Below are 25392 nucleotides of genomic sequence, written 5' to 3' on the forward strand. Positions count from 1 at the left end.
TTCCCATACCGGGAGTTGAACCCGGGCCACCTGGGTGAAAACCAGGAATCCTAACCGCTAGACCATATGGGACTGGCTTGGCCGCACCCTTTCTTGTAAGACCTCACTACATCAGGGTGAGTCAACTCCTTAAGTGCCCTTATGTTCCGTGTGAACTTTCCCGTGCCAGGACTTCAACCCAGGTCATCTCTGTGAAAACCACTTGCCCGCAAGGTTTTCATTCTAAGTTGCGTACACATTCGTGTTCAGTCGCAGTAACGGTTGTTTTAGGGTACAATGGAATTTGATGGACTTTCTAATTCACTTTTCCATACACGAGGGTTAAGATTTCCAAATGTCCACTTTACTGGAATGCAGAATTAGAACTGCATAAACCTTATACCACAATTGGGAAATTCCCAAAAATCTAGTTTCAATACTGGGAGCTGAAGCTGTGCAGCCTGGGACAAAACAAGTACTAACTGCAAAACCATATGGCATTTCCTTCTGAACCTCATTTCCTGTCATAGTCGATTAACTCATGTAGAGTGAATTCAAATGCTAAATGCTGAAATGCTAATGCTAAAATCGTGCAGGGTTTTTCATACAAATATCTCCTGTAATTGTGACTTTACTACTTTCTTGGTTTAGGTTTAGTGATACTCTCTGGAGGGTGTGTCCAGAGACAATCCAGTAAATACTGTATGAGGGGACTCTACACTTAAAGACATAAGATTATATACGTTTTTTCCTTTGGTCTGAGGTGTGTTAAGAGTGAAATTGTCCTGAAAATAGGGTCCAAAACAGGTTGGGGCAGACAAACAATATTAAACCGGAAACATTGTTGCAGCATATCCGGTAGCCTGTAGTCAGGCCTCCAAAATAAAAGCGACATGGTTCCCGTTCCCGTAACAAAGTCTGGTGGACTTCAGAAAATGGAGGACCAGCTAGTGGAGCTGTGGGAAGCACGATAGTGCTTATTTAACATTTCCGCCAAGTTTTTCCATGTCTTTTTCTTTCGTTTTAGTTAAGGATTTTTCTGTAAAAAAATTTAAATAAACTAGCCCCAAGACCGCCATAATTTCCTCCCCTTCAACATTGTGTTGCTATGTTTCGTCCTCTTTGTTTTTTGTTGGATCACGTTTGATCATGCAAATTTCGGTCTTGGCGGAAGAGATTCGAGATCGGTGGTGGAACAGAATCTTCATGTGTGTGGTGTCCTGTGTTGAGATGATCGGCACACAGTATGACCAAAACTGTTAAATACCAGATTTTTTTTTTTTAATCTTCCTGTTGTGGGGTCTGTCGCAAATAAAACATATTTTAAGAAATTGAAAAATCCTTGTGTGTGTAGCAGGCTTAAGTCGGTGTATGTTTGATTACTATTTCTCCCTACGTGTTCGTAACACTTTATGTTTATTTGTATAGCTTGTGTATTACATTTTTTTTAAAGTAATATATTAGTACCTCTTTGTTACCAGTTTTTCGTATTTTTAATTTTATTAGAATCAAAGACTGAGTTACTCCTTCACATGTCATTACACAGTCAGTGTATTTGGAAGAAGAAAGTAGAGCAATCAAATCAATGAAATGGTTTTTGACCTTTTTATTGTAATTTGATGGACAACATTTAAGGTGTTTAGAGCACCAAAAACTATTAGAGAATGACCACTGGAATACACTGTGGTCACCTAGAACAAATAATGCGCTTTCTCCCGATCAGATGTCGGTTGGAGATATATCACACACATCTGAGGAAGAGGCTGTTTTGGACATATCTGTCTGTCACAGTGTCTGTCGGTCACGCTGTCCAAACAGATCAAAGGTCGCATGATAAGGAGAGGGTGAACACAGGGGCCCCATTCAGCAGCCTGCGCCAATTGTTGGACAACACGAGGGCACACACACACACACACACACACACACACACACGAAGACCACAAGACAAGAGTTTTTTTTTTTCTTTTTTTGGTCGTTCACAACCCCCACATGGGAAGTTAATGATTTGATACACTTATCAGGCAGCACTACGAGGCAGTCGAACCCTCGCATGTAGTGCACTCTCGGAACGGAGCCTCTGTGTTAACGTACGTGCTACACGCGTGCTACGTGCGCGCGTCTTCACATGCTGTGTGTGCCTTCGAGCCATCTCATCATCGGATAGTCAAACGTCAACAATGGCGGCGTTAATGACTCATCGCTGCACGCTCACCCTCCGAATCAGTACAAAATATGGATAACATTCATTATTGTTAAACATTCAAATGCATTATATACAGAAATATGCCTGCATGAGGTAAATAAATAAATAAGGGGAATCTTGGGAGACTGTTTAAAAGAATATTAAAAATGAAATGCCTGAAATACAAAAATATGCCCACGTTAGGTAATGAATACATTCAAATAAATATTTTTAAATAAATAATTACATAGATAAAAAATGGTTCTAAAATTGTATTTATTATCTTTGTAAAGTCAGATTTTTTAATGCATCTTTTGGATTGCCATCTCATTAGATGTAATGTTTTCATTATTTATTTGTTAATAATGATGATTATTCATGTATTAATAATGAAAACAATCCAATTAGATCGAGTACCAAAAGATGTGTAAAAAAAATCCAACTTTACAAAGATAATAATGCAATTTTTAAAACCATGCTTATTGTTGCGGTTGCACTGCGGCATTGAGAGGTGTTCCTAATATTGTGATTAGCTCATTTTCATACGCGACTGGGTAAAATGTTAAACATAACTTCAGTATTGGGTGTCATCATACTGTGCATCTGTACCTAATAAAGTGTCCTGTGAGTGTACACTCCTGTGCTGAAAGTGTTTGGGAAATGATTGAGTGAGCATAACTTTTATCCGTCCATTCATTTTCCATAACGCTTGTTCTAATTAGTGTGGCCGCTGAGGTGGAGCCTCTCCCAGCTGACCACGGACGAGAGGCTCCGTGCGCTCTGGACCAATCGGAGGGCACGTACAGACAAAGAACCAATCACATTCACCCCTGTGGACAATTTAGAGCACAGGTGTCAAACTCAACCTGTTGCACTGCGTGAGGCAAATGTTGGTCACACCAGATACTGACTGATTTTATGACACCACCAATACAGTAAAAGTGCACATTTTAGAGAGGCCTTCTATTGTGGGTGGCCTAAGACCTAAGACACACCTGTGCAATAAATGTGTTGCCAGATACTGACTGGCTTTCTGAGGTCAACCTGCAAACTAGAAGACTGTTTATTTTTGGGTTGACAAAATAATCTCATGTTCTCTTTACATAATGGAAATCAGCTGAGCAATGTGGGTCATATTTGAGGAGACATCCCAGGAGAATGACCCCCCCCCCCCCACACACACACACACAAATGCACATACATAAACGCTGCTATTGGCGATTAGCTGCAGCATGTCATCAATGGGCCTGACTGTCTGCATGCGGCCTTTGGACAAATGGCCTTTTCACCAGCGACACGCCGGCTGCAGCTTTGATGGCTGCGGAGGCTCACAGCACAGTTCATTATTGGCCGGCACATGGCCAACGAGCATGAACGTGTCACAAGACGTGGTGATGGTCACTCCGTGTCTGCCATCACAATACAACAAGTTCCACTTGTTTCCTTGGGATTTGGTGGAGCCGTGGACTTTATTTCAGTATTTTAACTTGACCACATGAGTAGCCTTGGCCTGTTCTAAAAAGAAATCACCAGTGGTGGGACATTGTGATTTCCTGGGAATGTTGTAGACGTGATCATTTGAAAATGAACACTTGCAGGCATTTGTAGAAATCAAAGTGTTGCGTATTGTTATTAGTTTCCTACCAGTGTCGTCACATTATTAATAATTAATGATATTCATCAATGACATAATCAAAGGTAAATTTGTTGTTTCAGAAGTGTGTATGCAACTGGTAGCCCTTGACAATAATCAGTACCCAAAAAGCAGCTCTCGGTTTCAAAAAGGATAGTCACCCCTGGCTTACCACTATGGATGGATGAAAAAAAATGAAAAAATAGACAATATTATATAACAATATAACATTAATCTAATAATATTATAGCAATATAAAAACAAAAGGTAAAACAAAACATTTAAAAAAATGAAATTATTTGGCCACTTAATTTCCCTCACAGTAAGTTAATACGAGCATCACGATACCTTAAATCTGCATTAAGTAATGATTTGCATGATTACTCGTCTGCATTAAGTCATGTGTGTACAGCTGAAAGGTTGGGGAAAAAACAGACACCAAAGTAACAATTTGCAGTGCGGCATCAGTGAAATTATTCAGTGTTTTTGCTATTTTGTCACAGAACTTCGAAATGAAGATAAAGGGGGAATGAAATAAACAAACAAATAAATATGACAAAGTTGAAGTGGATAGCTTGTCAATGACACACACACACACACACGTGTGTGAGACTGCAGGGATCAGATGAACATCAAGCAGCACTGACACTCAGTGATGTGGCGTCATAAAAAATACATCAAGGTGGACATCCACAGTATATATGCAATGAAATATTAATCCAATGTGAAACTGTCAAACTTGCATCAGCATGTTTTTTCATCAATCTCTGCAGCCGTTGTCATGTCACCTCTCATCTTCCTATCACTGTGCTGGTCATTGATGTTGTTTTTGTTTCATTTAAATAAACTAACAATCCAACTTGGAAGAGATGACATGGCAAACCATGTTAAATATTTCTCTAGCAAAAAGCTTTAGGCAGCAATAGTTGAGTATTTTTGGCACAAAGTTCAGTTGTGAAATGTAGCTCTTACCAACCTCAATGCCCTGATATACAATACACTTAATACCTTAAAAAATGTTAAAACTGCAAGTCTAGCAGTTCCCCCTTCATTTAATATATATACTATTTTACATATATATATATATATATATGTATAGCAAAAATATTGTACCCACAGATCACATATACAGTTTCTCTGTGTCTGAGTATATATACATAAAGTGAACTTTAGTAATATTTGCCATCATGAAAAGCCTAATGAGTGTTTCATCAACTCAAAACAGGAGCCATCAGGTTTTGGGTCACACAAATGTTGTGCTGTGCCGCCCTCTAGTGGACATTATGGGAAAATGAGGGGTTGCTGATGTGGTTGAGATGATCTGAGTTACTGTAAATTAGGCAGAGGGTGGTAGAGTAGCCAAATATTGTACTCATGTAAGAGTACTGCTACTTTTGAAAAATATGACTCCAGTAAAAGTAAAAAGTAGTCCTCCAAATAATTTAGAGTAAGAAAGTACTCAGTGAAAAAAAACTACTGAAGTACTGCGTGACTAGTAACTTCTGATTTATTTTTGAAATCAGAGTATGAATGTCAAAAAAAATGAAAATAAATTAAATATGAATGTGCAAATTCAGATATTGGTGAACAATATCCCCTAATCTAAAACAAAATTTTATAAAACAAAATCTTGGACGTATCTTGGAAAATAACAAATGAAGGCAAATACAGCTCCAAGAAATGGTCTTATACTATATTGTTTCTACTTGTTAAACAGCACGATACTGTAGGCTCACCAGGCAGATTACAAAAACTGGAACAAGGCTGCAGTGGATATTAAAAAGTATACAGACCCCTTTTCAAATGCCAGGTTTTTGTGTTGTAAAATAAATTGGACCGAGAAATCATTTTTTTCAACTTTTTCCACCATTAATGTGACCTAGAATTTGTACAACTCAACTGATGTATTTTTGAGAGGGGAGGTGAAACTAAACAGCTGCAATAAACTTGAATGTGATTGACCTAGTCTTGACATTTAACTTGCTGCCTTCTTTGGCCAGATCACCATTGCAAATGAGATGTTCTGTTTTAACTGGTCTTTTACCTGGTTAAAAAAAAAAAAAAAAAAAAACTGGCATGTGGCTGTGTTCATAAGTAAAATACTACATTCAAACTCCTGTTCAATGGGTGTCCACACACACCGGCCACCATTTCAAAAACAACATGCATAGGGCATTACAGAAACATTATTTGCTTTATCCACTAAAATGACTGAAGGAAGAACCTGTTTGCTGACCAAACATAGATTAAGTGTGTCTGAGAGAGAGATCGAGAGAGAACAAGATGCACGTGTTGCAGTTACTTGTGACCATAAAATAGGGCTAATGTTGCCACAGCCCAAAACAAGATGAAAAACATCTGCGACTTACCGCAAGGTGTTTTCTTAAGTTAGAAATGGGATGAAATTTGCAACCTTGGGCAGTGATAACACTATGCTGCATGTTAAAGCTGTTGTTTTTCATAGTCTGTAATGTAAACACGAGTCGCACGCAGCTGTCACGACTCACTTGGATTGGCCAGCAAAGCCCAATAGAAGACTTTGTGTGTGGACACGTGACTTGTGTCGTTTTGATTTGTGAACTTGAGTCAAACATCACTGTGGTTATCACGGTTATTGGAGCAACGGCGCCCGATGCAGAAGTCGAAAACGAAAGTCTAAAAATTAGTCATGCACGTTGATTAATGAAAGTAGCGAGCAGCATGTAGATTATTGTAATGGAGTAAAAGTACCATTTCTTCTCAACATAAATACTCAAGTAAAAGTATGCTTCATTTAAACGACTCTGACAAGTACAATTCATCCCAAATATAACTTGAGAAAATGTAACGGAGTAAATTAGGCGTATAATAATGACAATTAAAACAATGCTGCTACGACTAATAATAATAATAATAATACATATATTTGATTTACATTAATATTATTGTGGATGTTTTATTTAATATTGTTTCATCAAACAAAGCAGTTATTGGGATATGTAAAGCTTGAGCAGTCACAGAAACTCTCGCGAAACTCAGTATTAGTAAACTTTGCTCTATCATACCAACTTAAAAGGTATATTTTATAAGATACATATACAAGTTTGAATGCATGAGTGTTTCTTTAAATTAATACAATCTTTATTTGATTTGGCATCCTGTGCATTCTGATTCAAAAGGCATAAATATATTTAAAAAAAGGAGACAGAGAATGGGTCACGGCTATAAATGTACAAAGAGAGGCGGAATCGTTACAATCAGTGATGTTACAACTAACACCAAATTTGACTCATGTGAAAAACATTCACCAAAGCCCCCAAATAGCTTCATGGCAAGTGGACCCCAACAGGACCTTTTCATTCAAACTGTCACCTTCATCCAAACGAACAATAACATTTCATTTACGTGGAATAGCAACCCTCCCCTTTGGAACTTATACATACCCCAGTCATTTTGTGCATCCTCACCACGGCAACCGTGACCCACGTTGACAGTGCTACAAACGAGACGAGTACCCATCATCCGATTGGTCCGTGAAAAAGGCGAGCACAGCATTACCATCAAGTACGAGACGCCAGAATAGGCCACGTTGGTCTGACTGCAACTGAAGTTTACGTCGCATTTTCATCAACAATCATTTCAAATTGGCACAAAATATCACGTGAACATGCAAACTAACAGATTTAAGTGCACACAAGTCAAGATGCGACAAGTGCAACAGGATATTCATTTCTCAATAACGACGACACGTAGCTCAGAAGGGAAATAAATTAAGTGGAGAACTAAATGACAATAAAAAGGCAAGACAACATCCACGAGCCACAGAAATTAATGTAGAACAATATTAAAAGGCACGCACACATACACATGGGTGCACATGCTCAGGCACAAGCGTTTAGTATGGGATCTGGTTTTGGTAATACTGGATCATGTCGTAGGTTCGACTCCTGCAGGAAAACAAGAAAAGAGAATTGGCGTGTAAATGATAGTTTCCTCTCAAGTGGCAGACTATAGGGAGGAGCTTTGTGGTTTTGATACCGACCGGCTGCTCAGGAAGCAGTTCTGGATGACTTTAATAATGAAGGCAGCTGCTTCTTTCTCACTTAAGCCCGGGTTGAAGCGCTGCCTACAGCAACAGGACCAGGAGAAACGTTACACTACAGTAATCACCCACTAGTTACAAACTGTGAGTAATTGACAACCCCCCCAAATGTTTATATATATATATATATATATATTATATTGTACGTAATGTGTTTTTAAATAAGAACAATTGTGCTGTACAGTATTGTACTTTTAAAAAACCAAACATCATTTAAGAATGTAAATAATTAAACAGTTTGTGCATCATGAATTCATGCATTAGTTTAATGAGAATTGGGTATCGTGTGTGTGACTTGGCCACCAGGGGCCAGAACAACAAAGCTGCAGTTATATTAGTATTTTTGCAGAGGATAAAGAATATATGCCTGTGGACTACTGTTACACTGCATTGTCTGTCTGCAAGTGTTCGTGTTCAAATATAGTTGTGTAAAGATTTATAACTACCGCAATGCCGATGCTAGTTTTGTTAGCTTGTCTATGACGTTTCCCATTATGTGTGAGCACTAAGCTAGTGGACTTTCCTAAGACAAAGTTATGTGGTTTGTTTAACATCACAACGTGCAATTGGTAATTCGTTTATGTTTAGCTGGATAGCACATTTCAACCCTCGTAAGTCGGGGTACCACTGTCGTTGAATTCATCAAATGTGAACATGAGCTTACAATAAATAATACTGCAGTGTTCTGTGCACACTCAAAAACAATAAATCCCGGCGGCGACTCACTTGAGCAGCTTGATGGTTTGCCCTCTGAAACAGGGGAGCCCCGTGTCCAACATGAGGTTCACCAAGGAGACCACCCCGTCCATGTAGGGTCTAAATTCACCAACCGACGTCAACGTTGTCACGGCACCTCGAGAGTTCGTTTTGGTGTCGTAATACTCACCTGACTGCCAGGTAGCCCCTCACGCACATCTCCATGAACCACTTGAAGGGCGTGGCCTCCATCTTGCCGCCCATGATCATCACCATCTCGTCCGTCAGCTTGATGTCGGGCTCCCAGCCCAGGTTGCCGCCGGGGGAGCTTTCGAACATGAAGCCGAAGTCTGAGCATCGAATGTACACGGGTTAAAACAGAGGTTATTTTGAATTCGGGGCATGTGGCACAGAATCAAAACAGATTCAGCAGGTGGCGCTACAGTGAAAGCAGCATGATATATTTTGTGTGAGTTGTCTCGATCCAATCACGTGATTATCAGCTGATCGGTATCCGATTTATTTATTATAAAGTTACAAAACAAGCTACAAAGATATCACCAAATGGAACAGCAAGAGCTTAGTTTTAAATACCTTTATTCAAATAGTCAAATTAAATACAAATGAAGACAGTTGAAACAATTCGGATGCGCTTTCTTTTAATCTTCTTAATGAGAGTACTGTAGGTTTTCATATAAATCCCAGTGCACACACTACGACACACTCACCGATGTGGATGAGGTGTCCCTGGCTGTCCAGCATGATGTTGCCGTTGTGCCGGTCTTTAATCTGCAGCAGGAAGAGCAGCAGGCTGTACGCCGCCATGCTGCGAATGAAGTTGTACCTCGCCTGCAAGGAGAAACACGGAGTAGCGAGTCTCACCCACCCGTGTTTGACTGACGACCGGGCTTGTTCATTGTCTAAAAAAAAAATGTACCTTCTGGAATGCCAGCGTAGATTCATCGCCGTACTGGTTGCGGAAATAATCGTACATCCCAAAGTCCGTCTGGCGGCCGAGCTGATCCCGGGACTTGCAGTCTGGAATGCACTCGATCACGCCGCACTGTCAGCCAGCAAAGGGAGGTTAGACGAGAAAGTTCCCTCTTCAGCTTAGCAATGCTTGGAGCGAGTAGGTCTTACTCCTGGAGCCGTGGCCACCACCCTGTAAGGGAACACGTAGAGGTCCAAGCCCACCAGTTGGAAGATGTTCTTGAACAGGCTGATGATCTGAAGCGCCAGCATGTCCTTAACACAATCGGAACACTTAGTACGATATGAAATCATGGGAACATTCGAGTCGGGTCAACGGAAGGTCAGTACTTGTCTGCAGTCGTCGCCCACTTTAAAGATGGCCGCCTGCCAGCAGATTTTCTTGGCTTCCTCTTCGCTTTTTTCATCCTCCGCAGAGTCGGAGCAACACCGCAGACCTGAAGGGAAGAAGAGCAGCAGTTCTAGACCATCAATGTCATGTTCAAGCTCCTCCAGCACCTTTAAGCTGCTGTACATCTTTAGGTTTATGCAACCCTAACTTGTACAGTACGCAAGTCAAAATGTGCCGTCGTCTACTATTAATCTACTCTCATATAAAAGTCATAACTACAGTAAAAATGTGTATGAAAACCCCTTCTAAGGCCATAAATATAAAACAGTAAATACTATTTTGAGCATGCCTTCAAGTGCAGTGCAATGAAGTATTCTTACACCGCTGCGCAAACTCGTTCACTACGCGCCCTTGTTAACTTCAAAACCACATACAGTATGTCGGTACCACTGTAAACTGAGGACCCGCTGAATTGCTACAGTTATGCAATTTGTTTAGTATACAGTGTTCCTGTGCTATATTTTGGATGGGTGTTTATTTTATTTTATTTTATTTTTTTTTAAATCTGTTTTTAGAGTATACTTACTTTTCAGCCATTTATTGAATGCTGGGACAACAGTAATTTGGTCTCACTATTGCGGAATTTATCCACCGCAATTATAGGGGGTTCCATGTAAATAAAGTTTAGAAAGCTTTCTGGCCAAATGCAACTTCCAGAATCTAAGCCTTTTTAAACCTTAAAATCACATTTCCATGACTTTCTTGCACCAGCTGGACCTGTGACATGTTTGTACACAAATTGAGTGACAATACCTTCTTTTTCTAGCTCGCTGACTCCACACCTCTTCACTTTGAACTTGGCCAGGTAAGGAGCTTTGGCAGCACTAAACACATTTTTGACAAGATTCGGTGTTACATTTGACGTGAGTTGGTGCGGTAAAGGAATGTTCAGTGCAAACATGGGGTCCACCTTTGCATCGGGGTCCCAGATTTGTAGTCTATATCAAACACGATGGCCTCGGGGTTGCTGGGTAGATAGCAGCCAGGCTGGACTTTGATTTGGGAGAGTGCGTCCAGGCAGGCCTTTTTCCGCTCCTCCCCTTTTGGAAAAGGTCTGATTGGGACAAACAAAATGTGACGTGAGCATGCATGCGCAGGTATCTCACAGAATGACTCCACGCTACAGGTGACAGCTCGACTCTGTCGTCGTTCACAAGGGAGAAACATTCACCCCTGGATAGTTGCCATTATTGTCTTAATGAGGACTGATGGGAGCTTTGTCAGCAGAGTGGGACACATCAGAGGACAAATAATTAGCTTCAGTGAGCAGCTTCCAGACCAGCGCGGAATCCGAGGGACGCTAAAGCACACAACACTTTGGAAATGATCGACCGAGGTGTTTCGAGAGGGGAGGCGGAGAAGAGCAAAACATCTGAACACACGCGAAAACTCCACGTTGTCAACAAAGCAATTATCAAGAGGGCATGGTTTTATGGTGATGTGGGTCCATTTGTTGTTTAAGTTTCTGTCCAATAGTTTAATTAACACCTAAATCGATTGCAATTAAATGTGCTGCTTAAATGCATATTCTTAACATTTAACGACATTTCCATGATGGACCAGAGGGTCAATTAACAGTCCAACAATCCGCAGATCTTGGAAGGGAGAAAAAAAATAAATTATAATAATAATCTACATGCTGTATATTTATTTTTACAGTCTGGGATTCTCTTCCTGAGTAGCACACTCCATTTTGCCTCGAAAGCTTCAAGAAATAGCTGATTACACAACGTCTTTATGAAATTGAATACTAGAGAATTAAACTAATTGCTTTTGTTGCCAACTTTAATCTTACAATGTGTATTTGTCTACCTGCTCTGTGATACGTTCTTGTCATATTCATACACAGCTTCTTCAAATGCGTGTGTGTTCGTACTTGATAGTGGCCGACACGTTGGTGATCTTGTTGAAGAAGTCAAACTCTCGCTGGTAGAAGTCCTTGGCAGGTCCAGACAAGGAGCCAGTGATCTCCTCCACCATTTGCTCCAACAGCTCGCCAATGTCGGCTGCAGGGGGGGGGGCGGAGGGAGATGGAGTTTTTGTACACATCCGTTGTGTCGTGAGAGTTATCTTACGGTCTTTCTGGTGAGCTTCCTCATCCAGATAGATGTTGGTCTTCATGTTCCAGATGAATTGGTGGGCGAGGAGCTGCGACTTCTGAGCGGCCCACAGGATGTATTCCCTCACGTAGCCCATCTAGACCATGAAACAGCCAGGGTCATTCAAACAACAAAGCTAGTGCATATGTTTGGATATCAAAACTCGTATAGTCACCTTGTCGTATCGAAGCGCTTGGACAATTTGAGGAATGTAAAACAAGATGGCATCCTAGAAAAAGTAGTCAAAATACATGTTAGTCAACCGTCACTAAAAATACAAATGCAACAGGTGACGTGTGAGCGTACAGGAGGGAAAGAGCGGAGCACTTTGACCCCGTATTGCGCCGTGAGGGGGTGAGGAGGGTACATGGACGAGAAGTAGGACAGTCCCGTTGGTGGATCTGCGGGCGCCCAGCACAGGATGTGACTCAGCTCGGGAGAGTCGGCGTCGATTGTGTGCCACGTCACCAGAAACTGAAGGGAAATACGTGTGTGTATTAACAGTTTTACATTTAAAAACATCACTCAAAAAGCTGGAATAGATGTCGAGGATCATGTGCTGAATGATGAAGGCCATGAGAAGGACATGTTCTCCTTCCTGCCTCATCATCTTCATTATACACGTGAGAGGCTCATTAAGACAGACATTAAGCGCTCTGGATGGAAACTGGAGGGAGTGGAGCATCACCTCATTAAGAGCATTCTTTCCCCAAAGACATAATAGGTCACAGCAAAGCATTTGCACTCGAGGTTTTTTAAGAGCTCAGCACTTTGAAATGTAAATGACATTGGTTAGCGTAAAAGGCCTCGAGTAGAATACAATTTACCTTCTGTTGTATTGGAACAGGGGAATCAATCTGCTCAAATGAAGCCGATGAGAGAATACCTTTGTACAGTGATACCTAATAAAGAGATCCATACGCTAGATTCTTACCTTGAGAAAATGGGCTAGTAATGAAACACCTCTTAATATATTAAGCAATCAATTAGGAGTTGTAACAGTTCAATGCTTCCAACATTGTGGGACTAGACTGGAGAAAGGCCTTTTCAAATCCTTTATGGGTGTGCCGCAGTGCACCTAGCAAGGTCCATAAAGACATGCTTGACTGAGGAACTGGCGCAAAAGCCTGGCGTAAAGCCTAACGATCTCACCTTGACCGCTTCAGGGACGTCACACACGGCAGCCGGATCCAGACGCACCAGACGTGTCACCTCAGACACGATCGCTTCAGTGTGTTTAAACCTGAGGAGAAGGAAAGAAAATCGTGAACATGCAATGCTTATGTCATAAAAAAAATTTGAATTACACAGTAAACCTCGTTATTGGCAAGTGACAGGGACCGAGCTCTGCCACAAATAGCGGGGAAAAAAAATGTGAGTAATTAACATTCTCCCTTACAATGAAAAACGTTTTAGAGACTATTTGCCTTCAAAAAAATGCACCAGAAGTCTCCGTAACTTCCACTAACAACCCAGGCTAAACTTAGTCTCCCCTGAAGACTTTGTTCTTTCAGTCTAGATGCGTCACTTCCAGGTGTGTAGAGTAGCCACAAATTGTACTCAAGTAAGACTACTGGTACTTTGGAATAACGTGACACAAGTACAAGTAAAAAGTAGTCCTCCAAATAATTAAGTAAAAATATGTATTCAGTGAAAAAAAAAACACTCAAGTACTGAGTAACCTCTGTAAATTCAATAAGTAGTAAATTAAGACAAATTCTGCCACAAGAAACGGTCTTACATTAACAATCTTTGTTTATACGCTTTAAACAGCACAACAGACTCACCAGGCAGAAATGACATACTGTAGCCGTTCTTTTCTGTTTTTGCCAGGTTTCACGAAAATGTGTTAAAACATATAGATCACGCAAGCAATAATAGAATAATAAAAATAAAAGTAGCGAGCTCAATGTAACAGTAAAAGTACTGTTTTTCCCCTGAACAAAAATACTCAACTAAAAGTAAAAAGTATGTTGCATCAAAACTACTCTGACAAGTAGTAATGTAGCATGTTACTACCAACCTCTGGTCACTTCAACAATACTTCCTTGACACCAATTACTACTTTCCTATTAAACAGGGCTTTGGCACCATCTTGTAGCATCTTAGTAACAGAAAGCGCACAAAAGCACTCCTGCGAATAGCTGAGGATATGTTCCAGAGAAGAAACGCGGCTAGGTGTATTCGTGAACAGTAAACCGTGAATATTACATACTGTAATAACAAAAGCATTTCAAGCAGACAATTCTTTTTTTTTTTTTTACTTTTCAAAATGATTTTAGTTTAGAAAAAACAATAGATACTGCTGTAAAATGCATGCCAGGCCAGAAGCTGGTGATGCTTTTAATGAGATACTGGAAATACTTTTATGCTTTCACTGATTAATAGTTTCTTAACGTCCTCTGTACCAATCTCAGAAATTGACTTGCGTGCAAGGCCTTGGCATACCTAGCGGGCAGCTGCAGTGCCAGGTATGGCGTGATGCTCCACGCCAGATTGACATTGTCCTTCCACTGTTTCTCCGTCAAGCTGATGTATTTGGACCTCCAGTTGGCGATGCTGGTCTCCACAGACTGCTCTGTGGCGATGGCGAGCTCTTGAGTGGACAAGGGGTTGTACCACGTCGTCAGCCGCTCGATCTCGCTGGCCTGCAATACAGGAAAGCGACACAGACAAAAACAAAAACAACCAAAAGCGCTCAGCAGCTAGCACGTCTCAATGCATATTTATGTGGATATAGAAAGTGTGATCAAATATAAATACCAGTAAAGCCAGTAAAAGGGTACGACGTTTCATGTAGTACTTGTGCAGTTGAGAGCCTCTGTTGCTTTTTTTGGAGAGACCTTAAACAATCCAGGAGAAACACATCAGCAATATATCATCAACGTTGTTGTTTTTTAAATTTTGAGATTGTGTGCCTTTCACCTGATTTCTTGGATATGGTGGACATTCCAGAGGACAGAGGGTAGGTGTTAATCCAACCCTGAGCCACCTGCTGCCTCTGACCCATCGCCGCATCCAGGTTACTGCGGCTGTCCGCCATCACTGACAAGCTGTTCACCGACATGTCTTGTGGATCTAAACGAAGCCACATAATTGCATTTAGCATTTTAGTGCAACACAGACCACCCAGGAAAGTACACTTACTTGCCACAACATTAGATACACTTGCAGAATCCATTACAAGAGCTGTATTGAAAAATATTTTCCAAAAATAATAATCGTCACTTTATAGACCTTATTGCATTGTGCATGAGTACCTAATGTGTGGCCAGTCAGCGTGCAGTATATGTAAAGTGCCGAACCTGGGGGAACCAGCTGGTTGGCAGCCAGATACTTTTTGTCTGACTGCAGGCAAGTGTAAAACTTGATCATGATGCTAATGTCTTCTCTCAACCTCTGGTCAGCCTGAGTGGGAAATTTGGGATTGACGCTACAAGAGTAAAAAAAATTAATTAAATAAAACCGTGAAATGAATACAGTGCCGAGTTTCTTTCCTCCCCTGTAACTCTCATCTTTTCTACCTGAAGTAGTCAAACGCTGTGGAATAGATCTTCTCTCGCAGTACATTTTTGATGGTGGCGTTCGTCACCACGTCGGCATGCAGAAGAGTTAAACCCAGAGTGAGCAGTCTACAGTAATGGAGAGATAGCAAAATGGTGTTATTGTGTTGAACAAGTTTCACAGTTGATGATGATTCGTTAGGCCTGAAAAAGCACACCTAAATCTTGGTCCGATGGCGGCCACGTGGGTGTTCAAGTTGCTTTTGGCTCCTCCCACGCTCAGAGACAGCGACCTCTGCAGGATGGTGGTGAAAATCTCCACCTGGTCCGAGCTGCTGTACTTGGCTATTTCGAACCTCTGCACCAGAAACTGGAAGAAGAAGATAAAAATGTATGGACCTTACTGATGCATTGTGTCACAGTCATGTCCGCAAGGTCTCCGTATGATGTAAAATAGAGATCCAGGAGGAAGAGTTCCAGCCCAACATTGGTTGATTGGTTGATTAATCCGCTATATGCGTAACGTCACATGACCAAAACCCAAAAAAAACGGTTAGCGGGTGTCCTGTGCTTGCTGCCATTCGGGCTGCAACGAGTAATCCAATTATTTAACTCACTCACTACCAGACCTCCCAGTTTGATACTATAGGTACATACAGTAGCTGCCTGTTGATGGCAGACAGACTAGCGCAACGTGGATATGACATCATATGCGGAGCATACGTTTTTTGATTCAAGGAGCGCGAAATAAATGGCGACTAGGTGGTAGTTTGCAAGCCACTGTTAAACACAACTACTGTAGGTGAAAAACATGATTGTGAGTGGCAAAGTTTGTCAAAAAATGTATTCAGTTAATATTTGGGTTTCCTATCGACGTGTCGTCATTTTCATTTTAGTTTAGTTAGTCTGGTCTAAGTCAACTGTATTATGTTGTCAGATCCTAAAATGCTCGCTGCTCAAGTGGAGTTGCACAACAGGCTTTTTTAATGACTAACTCATGTTTTTATATGAATAAATGCTAAGTTGAAACTAAAATGTGTTTTCTTTATTTGTATTTGTTTGAAATTGCCTCATTGAAAATATTTCGAGACAAGAAAATACAGTTTGCTGCTCAATGTGAATTTAAGAAATAAAACAGTTAATTATCTCCAGAAAGAAAAAAAATTGGTCATTCATTTTTAAGTGAAAGTGCTATTTTTTATCCAATCAGAACTTTGGTAGAAACTCGAACACTAAAATATTCGATAGCTGCTGCCCTAGCTGCAATAACTAGACAAAAACAATGGGTTCATGACATCATAGATGGAACACAAACCTGCTATGAAAAAAATTCTTTATAGCTAGTGTCTTCAGACAAAAGTTAAATCAGACCATTTATTTATACAAATATGATATGATTCTACAAACGTGATATGATATACAGTATGAAAACACCAACAAAGCCTAAACACAGAATAGTGTCATTTTTGGTGACAACAAAGACATGGTAGACGTTTAAAGTTCCAACGGGTGCTTTTGTTGCAGCGCCACTCGACATTCACACGAGCTGTGAGGAAGTGCTTCTGCCTGTTTTGAAGAATTCGGAAATGGGTTGCGCATATGCTGGATTGATTCAAAAGAGGTGTGTCCCAGTACTCTGCTTCACGATAGTGGAGAAAGTTTGTCCTGTAAGTGCGATCAAGCAGTGTCACTGACCTCTATCCACAGGAAGTGAGGTATGACGTCGGGTGCGCAGGGTGCAGGCTGGCTCTCTTCTGAGACAGCCAGAGGGCCCGCCTCCTCCTTGGTGACGGAGAACAAACCCTTTTTCAGCTCCACCGTCATCTGCCAAGCGCCTGCCATCTCACGCATGAACTGGACACACAGAAAAGACAAGATTTATTCACTCTATGTGAACATGGTCAGTACTCAAAGTACATTACAGTACCCATGTAAAATGATACTCACTGGTACTTCAACCCCATTGTGCGCAGCCAGCAGCCACTCCCAACACGCGATGGCCGTTTCCATGCCGTGCTCGGTGAACATTTTCAGGGGCGACCAGCACAAATGGTGCAGTAACTGAGGGTTGCAGTCTGACATGAAAGGAAGGTTAAATTAAGCCAAAATCTAAATTGTTTTACAGCCCCGGAGTTTTTGTGCAGAATGACTCACTTCTGGTGATTATAAGCAAGGCTGCCATCTTGAACATGGCCTGGGTGAAAGCCTCTGGATCTTGGCTGTCTAGAGCAGTCATCATCTGCTCAATCATCAACTTGTTCAGGTCTGACTGACTGTGCGTTGCCTCTGAAAACTGGATCATACCGGCCACCTGATAACAAACACATACATGATCTTTTATAGAGTTGACAAAAAATATGAAAGGGTTCATGTGAAATAAAGTAGTTTTCAGTAATAACGTAAAATCTTATGCCCTACAAGTAATATTGTATGATCAAACAAGCAATAATAATAATATTAATAATAATAATGCATTACACTTAAACAGCGCTTTTCTCGATACTCAAAGATGCTTTACAATTTCACGCACTATTCATTCGCTCCTCAATCACACCCTAGTGGTGACAAGCTACTTGCGTAGTAGCCACAGCTGCCCAAGGCCAGTCTCATGGAAGCGTGGCTGCCATTCTGAGCCTACAGCCCCTCCGACCACCACCAAACATCCAATCGCATTCATTCATAGGCAATTGGTAAGTGTCTTGCACACGACGACGACACGCACTCAGGCGGGGACACGAACCGGAGACCTTCCACTTGCAGGTCTCTTACTCTTACACCATACCGCCCACAGCATATTGATGATTAAACTCACTGGACACTTTATTAGGAACACTTGTACTATAAAATGATGATACATTTTTTTTAAATGCATTTATAAAAATAATATTGCTGGGTTTAGATGTAGTTCACGTTGACGCGTTGACCGATGTGCGTAAATGATAATAGCAAGAGCCAGATGCTATTACATATACAAGTAGCACTGCGGGCAGTGTTAGCTGAGGAGGATGCAGTACAGATGAAGCGGAGAGAGACCTGAGTGACGCTTTTCGTCACGGAAATATGAGTAATAGTATTCAAACGGTCAAAATGATCAAATGTATCTATTATGTGATTAGTGTTCTCATCGATTACAGTAAAAGCATTGAGACTTGAGATGATTCACATTAGCTAATCATCTCCAAAAAGGATTTCAAGGACTTCATCTAGCTCAGGACATAGGGGAATGTTCTGAAATTTTTAGTTGATCAAAACATTAATATTCAAAATCTTTGGTGACAAATATTATTCACTCGACAGCGGGAACACGTCAGTTACAGTTACTAGTTACTTAAGCTGTCATATAATTTTAACAGATGTCAAAAGCAGAACAAAGTGGCCTAAATTACATAAACACCACTTTCAAAACTGAACTCAAGTACAGTACTTGAGGAAATGCATTTAGTTACATGTCGATGTGGAGGGCCCCAAGACTGGGTTTGCCTTATGGGCCCCAAATGACTAGCTACGCCCCTGACTACAACCACAACAATAAAACAAAATACTATTAATTTAATACTCTCTGGCAGTGTCAGTGCCTTTAAAATCCATTTAAAAACTCTTGCATTGCACCTTACATGTCAATGTTGTGGCATGTGAATCCAAGCCCCGGGCAAGCTTTTGATATCTTAACAAAATATGTACAGTATACCTCTCCAGTGTATCGGTTGCGCAGGTTGAGAGACGCCATGAAGTTGGAGTAATCTCTTTTCACACATGCTGGTCTTTCTGTCAGCTGGGTGGTCTGGAGAGAGTCAAAAACAATGTCATTTGTGGCTCAGCAATCGACAAATATGACAAGCTCCGTCTCTCTGTAATCAGTGTTCAAACCAACCTGAGGGAACGCAGCCTATGGTGCGGGGCAGAGGAGGGCACCAGCATAACCGGTTAGCCAAATGGGCAACCGTCCATCCAAACAACCCACCATTCCATTGCAGCCAAGTAACCAGCAAAATCCGTAAAGTAGCCAACCAACCAGGCAGGTGGTTTGATAGAGACAAATAAAAGAAATAAAGCAAATGAAAGACACAAATAGCAGAAAGCAAGCCCACCAACACATTCTGTATATCGAATGCACCACAAATGGACACACAACACTACTGTCCACATGCATTAGTAAGTAAGTAGAATCACAAAGTAAGCCACGATTGCTAAGCATTATGATGGTACTGTATTACAATACCGCAGTAATGCAAAAACCGATAAACACTGATACACTGCAATATATATATATATATGTAATAGAATAAAGAATAATTTGTGTAAGTAAACAAAAACTTTGATAACTTAAACAGCAATAATAAAATAAAAGTTGGTATGCAGTGAAAATTTGAATGTGACTGATAGCGATACAGTGTCAATATTATTAAGAGTCATTCAGAAAGCTTACATCGACGTAAGATGCTGTAAACCGTATGAAACATCAACATGCACAAATAACAAGCAAGGTGTTGGCGCAACTCACAAATGTTCTGAGCAAGCAACTAAAAAGCGCATTTGCTGTAAGTTTAAAAAGCCATTCAGTTGGGATAACTGCTTCAATATCGTAGTTTGCTGGATTTCCTACAAGGGGAGTTTGTCAGCTAACTTTACCTGGATGCCATATTTATTGGCAAAGAATCTCTGTAATCTGTACATGAGGTGTGAAAGCTTGTGTGAATAGTTGTCTGTCTCTATGTGTCCATCCTGTGATTGAGAGGTGATCAGTCTAGGTTGTAGTACCCCCCCCCCCATCTCAATCAGCTATGTTAAACTCTAGTCTCGCTGTGGCCCTGAAGAGGGTAAGCAGTATAGAAAATGTTCGGTGGCAATACTGATTGTGCAGTGTATCTAAATGTTAAAACACAATACAGTTGTGATGATACAGTAATGCTGTGTGTGTGTGTGTGTGTGTGTGTGTGTGTGTGTGTGTGTGTGTGTGTATGTGAGACTCACACCCAGTGTGGTACTCTGCCTGTTGTAGCCTGCAAAGTGCAGGATGCTCTCTGTGGCCATGGCCAGGCCGGTGTGCTGGTACAGACCCGACACCCAGTTCTGATACTTGTTCAAGTACTCCTGCTCGACACACAAAAAGAGGAGATAAGGGGATAAAACCTAACGATAGAACAATACACACATTTAGTGTATCCCCAGTTTGAGAGAAACAAATTCTGGATTTTTTTTTTTTAAACATCTTTAATTGAGTTCATGTTATCCTACGGTAATGAAAGCAAACAACGGACCTGCAGGTGGGACTTTGTGACTGAAGGAGCCCATTTCATTGCTTCTTTCAGGATCTCACCACAGCGAGCAGCAAAGTCTTTCACTATGCTCTGAGAAGGGCACACAAATAATCAAGTGGAGGAAAATACAATAGATGTAACTACTTACCACATTTTGCCAAAGTGTGTACACAGAATAGCATTCAAAAAAAGCACTAGAACTAATTAGGCCAGTGATTCACAAAGTGGGGTACGAGCACCATTAGCAGTATGCAGGCTGTCTCTAATGCAGTGATTCCCAACCAGTGTGCCGTGGCACATTAGTGTGTCCTGAGCGCTTTTCAGGTGTGCCGTGGGAAATTATCAAATTTTACTCAATTGTGCAAAAAAATATTTATTTACAAGAAATAAGGTATCATTGTTCATCTATTTATGCCAGTGAGGCATAGTGACAGACAGAACGAAGAAATGGTCTTCTATTAGATGGCAGGAAGTACATACAGTAATTAATGTATGTAATGTATGGAACATTTTTGTTTGCTGGTGTGCTGTGAGATTTTTCAATTGTAAAATATGTGCCTTGGCGCCACAAAGGTTGGAAATCACTGCTCTCGTGGGATGCAAATGAATCACTGAATTAAATAAAGTAAAATTTACATTTTAAACATGAAATAAAATCAAACATATTAGAAGCTGGTAGCTATGCATACAGAATGTCACTACTTTTTATAATCAAGTATAGTACATTTTTTTACTTTTCATGTGGAATACATGTTTTACTTTACGAGTACATTTTAAAGTACATATCAGTTGTATTTAACTTTTAAATACAGTACATTTGCATAAGAACTGATTGTTTTGAATCATTTATTAAAGTACATCTTTTACATGCAATACATTTTAATTGAATCATTATTTCAGTAAATCTTTTTACATTTTCCTGGATTCAAGTGGGGTGTTAATGTTCAAACTGTGCATCTAGTCAAAGTGGCATACAATAATAAATACAGGTGGACGTTTTCAGAATAAAACCTCAGACATATTTTTTTTTATGAACACGTAGGCCTACTACATTACTGTATCTTAATAGTGGTCACGATGGTGGTACTTGTAGAGTTAAGTATTCTTGGAGGTGCTTCTTGATGTAAAAATTAAAGGACCACTGAACTAGTAATTTGTTTCTAAACCAACACTGTGCTTTCCTCTAGTGGACAGAAAAACCTACCTCTCTGGCTTCATACGTGTCAGGTACAGTGATGCTGTACGGGGTATCTGGAATGTCATAATACGGCTGGTCCTTGTGGATGTCCTGAACAAGTGGAAAACATTTGAGGCATCAGTTTTGACTATATTATTATACAAGTTTGTTTGTATTTTGAATGCCAAAAAACGGGCTGTATCCTGTTGTCTACCCTCCCTGCGACTTACTGCACTTAGAGAGAGCGAGAGGGTCTGCAAAATGTCTAACATGGTCTTCAGCACACGGCCATTCCAAAGCAGATGTGGGAATCTGGTAAAAGAGAGACAGAGCTTACAAAAAACATTAATTACTAACGCGCTTGATGTGGTTGAAGCAACAGGAAGGGGAGGATCACTCACGACTCAGCCAAACCAGAAAGATATTTATCTGCCACCCTGCGGATCCTCTTGTGGGTGTGGTTGAAGTTAATTAACAAGAATTGGGCATGACACTCCAGTTCCTCCTCATGTTCTTTGGTCTTTGGCTACAATACAATAGAAATGTTGGAGAATAAAATACAAATGTTTTGCTCGATGGGGAAAAAAGAGAAACACCCACCTTGTCAGCCATCATTTGGAGGAAGACATCAAACACCTTGTCGCCGACACAAATGATACACTGCATCATTCCTAATGACAATAGACATTTTTGGAAGATAAATAAGGCCTAGTGGAAAGAAGAGGATGTACATACAACACCAAAAACCCTCACCGGATTTGTCTTTCTGAATCGCTTTGTCTTCAAAGTAGCGAAACATGACCTGGAAGCGGTCAGGATCGTTGGAGTGTAGCATCCTACAAGTGTAGCAAGCTTCATCAACACACCATTTGAAGGGGCAGAACTTCCCTCAAAACACGGTACAGACCTCATATACTCTAATCTGTAGACTGAGAGCAGGTATGTGGACATGGCGAAGTCCAGCTTGTTAATGAGGGCGGATGCTTCAGGGGAGGGGTCCAGGAGATTGTTGATGGTCGCACGCAGCTCGCTCAACTCTGCCTGGATGAGGAAAAGAGGTTTTCAATATTCTAGACCAGGGGTGCTCAATGCGTCGATTGCGATCGACCAGTCGACTGCGGAGGTAGTATTGGTAGATCGCATGACATCATCCCGTAACATAAAAAAAAAAAGACATCAGCCTATCATCCATCCCGTTGGTTGATTGATATACATATATAATCGATGATATCTGACTTTTTCTGACACTTAGGTCACGCACATGCGCAAACAACGCTGCTAAATCTGCAGATGCAAAAACAACGGCGCCAAGTGTGTCAAACTAACAAGCTCGTCAGTGAGTTACCTCCAATTTTTATCTCTTGGTGTTTTCTCTTAAACTTAAGAAAGGGTATAAAAATGAGTGGGGGAGCTGGACCAAGTAAGAAGACAAAAACTTACCACTTTCATACGGAATGAGACGAGGAGTATTTTTTCACAATGACATTTTCGAAATGCGTATGCCCCATCTGCCAGTCTGCCATCGCATTACCAAAGAAGGGAAATGTGGAGCGGCATTTTAGGACTGTGCATGGAAAATACGACACTGACTACGCATCCCTGGCTGATTCACTTCAGTGCAAGTCATCGGCGGAAACTCAGGTAATGACAAAACATTTTACATTGTTAATTATGTTGTGTTGTGCAAGATTGGCTCATGCGGTGATGCAAGGTAGGTACATCAACATACATTGGTGCTGAGCTGTGTTGGCGGCCCAGAATTTTAGGTCACTGGTAGCGCTCTGCGCTCTCAAACCGGAGACATGGTCGCGGCCCCCACCCCCCCCAAAAAAAAAAGGTAGATCGCGGGAGGTGGGCTGTATGAAAAGTAGATCTTGGGGCAAAAACGTTTGGGCGACCCCTGTTCTAGACACACAACCGACGTTCTGAAATGACTGCTGCGTTCTCAGTATTACCGGTGTGACAGTGTCGTTTTTCAAGGCAGAGTTGTACTGCAGTTCTGAGCGTAGGGGCTCTCCGCTGGGGAAGGTCAGGAGAGGAGACTTGGTGGCAATCTCACAAACACCCTCATACCACTCTTTGGGCCAGAGACCTGCAAAGAGAAAGTAGATACAGAAACACTGCGAGCGAACCCCACATTAAATGTTTAAATCTACTAATAATCAACCATGCATGAAGTACATCTGGTCAAGCTGTTGGGCTATAATAAACCAATAATATATATTTTTTAAATGTAATCATGCTCAGTTTCTATGGAAATTACCTTAAGAGTGTTTATTAATGTGGTTTAGTCTGTAGTGGATTGCAACTGCACCGCAACATGCTGAAATGCTTCTAATGTTAGTCATCTTATTCAGCTATTTGAACGTAGCAAAATATTACAAATGTGTCAAATGAGTCATGCATTTAAATTTCCATTCTACATCTATTTGACGGAAATAAACAATTGAATATATAAAGTGTTAACATAACATTTAGCATAACGTAATTTCCTCTTGGTAATTGTCCAACATTGAACATTCTCAGTATTTTGCAACCCCATTCATGTACACAACCACCACAATAAAAGAGGCTGAGAAAACAGCAATTTACAATGACTGAATTTAAAAGCGAGGTGCAGAGTGGTACAAAATTATCACTGCATCATACTGCAGTGATGCCTGAGATAGTGTACGAGTGCTAACATTTGAGGTACGAGTGTCGTTCAGACCACCACCGTGAGATTGCTGCAGCAAACGTCACAATATCCGGCCACCATCAGTTCACATTGGTTTCCTTTCAGTGGAAGGACAATATCAGTCGGTGGCGGTAATGCACCATTAAGCTAGTTTGCCAACCGCCAACAGACTACAGAAGAACAAGGTAGGACAAAGCATTAGGTACAGTCGGGTTTTGTGATCACATTTTCTGTTTGCAGCTTATGTGAAGAGCAAACGTTATTAATGTGTGTTTTTATACAGTACAATATTGTTGAGTCCAATCTTTCTTGTGAAAAAAAATTAATAAAAACAAGTTTTTTGGGGACTGGAATGGATTAATTGCATATCTAGCCATTTTAATGGAGAAAGATGATTTGAGATACATGTTTTGAGACACAAGTGTGGTCACGGAACAAATTAAACTCGTATCACAAGGTACCACTGTATAAAGATGCAACATAGCTGTTGATCTAACCTGATCCTTCCACAGCAAAACCCATGACCACCGAGTACAACCAGAAGTCTCGAAACAGCTTCTGGAGGCGGGGCTTCGCCTCCTTGATGGGCGGCAGTCGTCTCGTCAACTGTGAATTCGAGAAATGTTCAGAGTTCAGATAAAAAAACAACTGAACGTATGTAAGGCTCCATTTAGATAAGCTCAATCAAAAAGAAAAGCAATAAAATAATATATCCCTTAATTACTA

At 40.8% G+C, this 25392-nt stretch overlaps 1 protein-coding gene and 1 non-coding gene across 5 annotated transcripts in view; both read right to left on the reverse strand.

The window, feature by feature from the left end:
• On the reverse strand, positions 1–72 carry trnae-uuc (transfer RNA glutamic acid (anticodon UUC)). The gene has a single exon. It is a non-coding gene; the product is annotated as a tRNA-Glu (tRNA).
• A 6818-nt stretch (positions 73–6890) lies between these two features.
• The window catches only part of pi4kab (phosphatidylinositol 4-kinase, catalytic, alpha b), a 32423-nt gene continuing 13921 nt past the window's right edge, over positions 6891–25392 (reverse strand). For 2 of the 4 annotated variants that reach the window (XM_061767552.1, XM_061767551.1), the window contains exons 20-55: positions 25164–25272; positions 23945–24081; positions 22897–23030; positions 22743–22825; positions 22590–22660; positions 22391–22515; positions 22220–22301; positions 22017–22100; positions 20813–20902; positions 20526–20645; positions 19426–19440; positions 19243–19335; positions 17709–17865; positions 17502–17629; positions 17250–17408; positions 15773–15924; positions 15576–15683; positions 15357–15484; positions 14977–15129; positions 14815–14894; positions 14500–14699; positions 13204–13294; positions 12358–12525; positions 12227–12280; positions 12028–12148; positions 11829–11958; positions 10863–11006; positions 10706–10776; positions 9892–9998; positions 9712–9816; positions 9509–9634; positions 9300–9420; positions 8762–8921; positions 8602–8691; positions 7816–7899; positions 6891–7720 (exon numbers count right to left, since the gene is read on the reverse strand). In XM_061767552.1, coding sequence (XP_061623536.1) covers positions 7669–7720; positions 7816–7899; positions 8602–8691; positions 8762–8921; positions 9300–9420; positions 9509–9634; positions 9712–9816; positions 9892–9998; positions 10706–10776; positions 10863–11006; positions 11829–11958; positions 12028–12148; positions 12227–12280; positions 12358–12525; positions 13204–13294; positions 14500–14699; positions 14815–14894; positions 14977–15129; positions 15357–15484; positions 15576–15683; positions 15773–15924; positions 17250–17408; positions 17502–17629; positions 17709–17865; positions 19243–19335; positions 19426–19440; positions 20526–20645; positions 20813–20902; positions 22017–22100; positions 22220–22301; positions 22391–22515; positions 22590–22660; positions 22743–22825; positions 22897–23030; positions 23945–24081; positions 25164–25272 — 4032 coding nt within the window. In that variant the 3' untranslated portion in view covers positions 6891–7668. The remainder of the gene's footprint in view (positions 7721–7815; positions 7900–8601; positions 8692–8761; positions 8922–9299; positions 9421–9508; positions 9635–9711; positions 9817–9891; positions 9999–10705; positions 10777–10862; positions 11007–11828; positions 11959–12027; positions 12149–12226; positions 12281–12357; positions 12526–13203; positions 13295–14499; positions 14700–14814; positions 14895–14976; positions 15130–15356; positions 15485–15575; positions 15684–15772; positions 15925–17249; positions 17409–17501; positions 17630–17708; positions 17866–19242; positions 19336–19425; positions 19441–20525; positions 20646–20812; positions 20903–22016; positions 22101–22219; positions 22302–22390; positions 22516–22589; positions 22661–22742; positions 22826–22896; positions 23031–23944; positions 24082–25163; positions 25273–25392) is intronic. The other 2 variants (XM_061767554.1, XM_061767553.1) reach the window with 1 other exon arrangement.

Source organism: Phyllopteryx taeniolatus, chromosome 3 (assembly GCF_024500385.1).
Source record: "Phyllopteryx taeniolatus isolate TA_2022b chromosome 3, UOR_Ptae_1.2, whole genome shotgun sequence".
In the NCBI taxonomy this organism is placed as follows: Eukaryota; Metazoa; Chordata; class Actinopteri; order Syngnathiformes; family Syngnathidae; genus Phyllopteryx; species Phyllopteryx taeniolatus.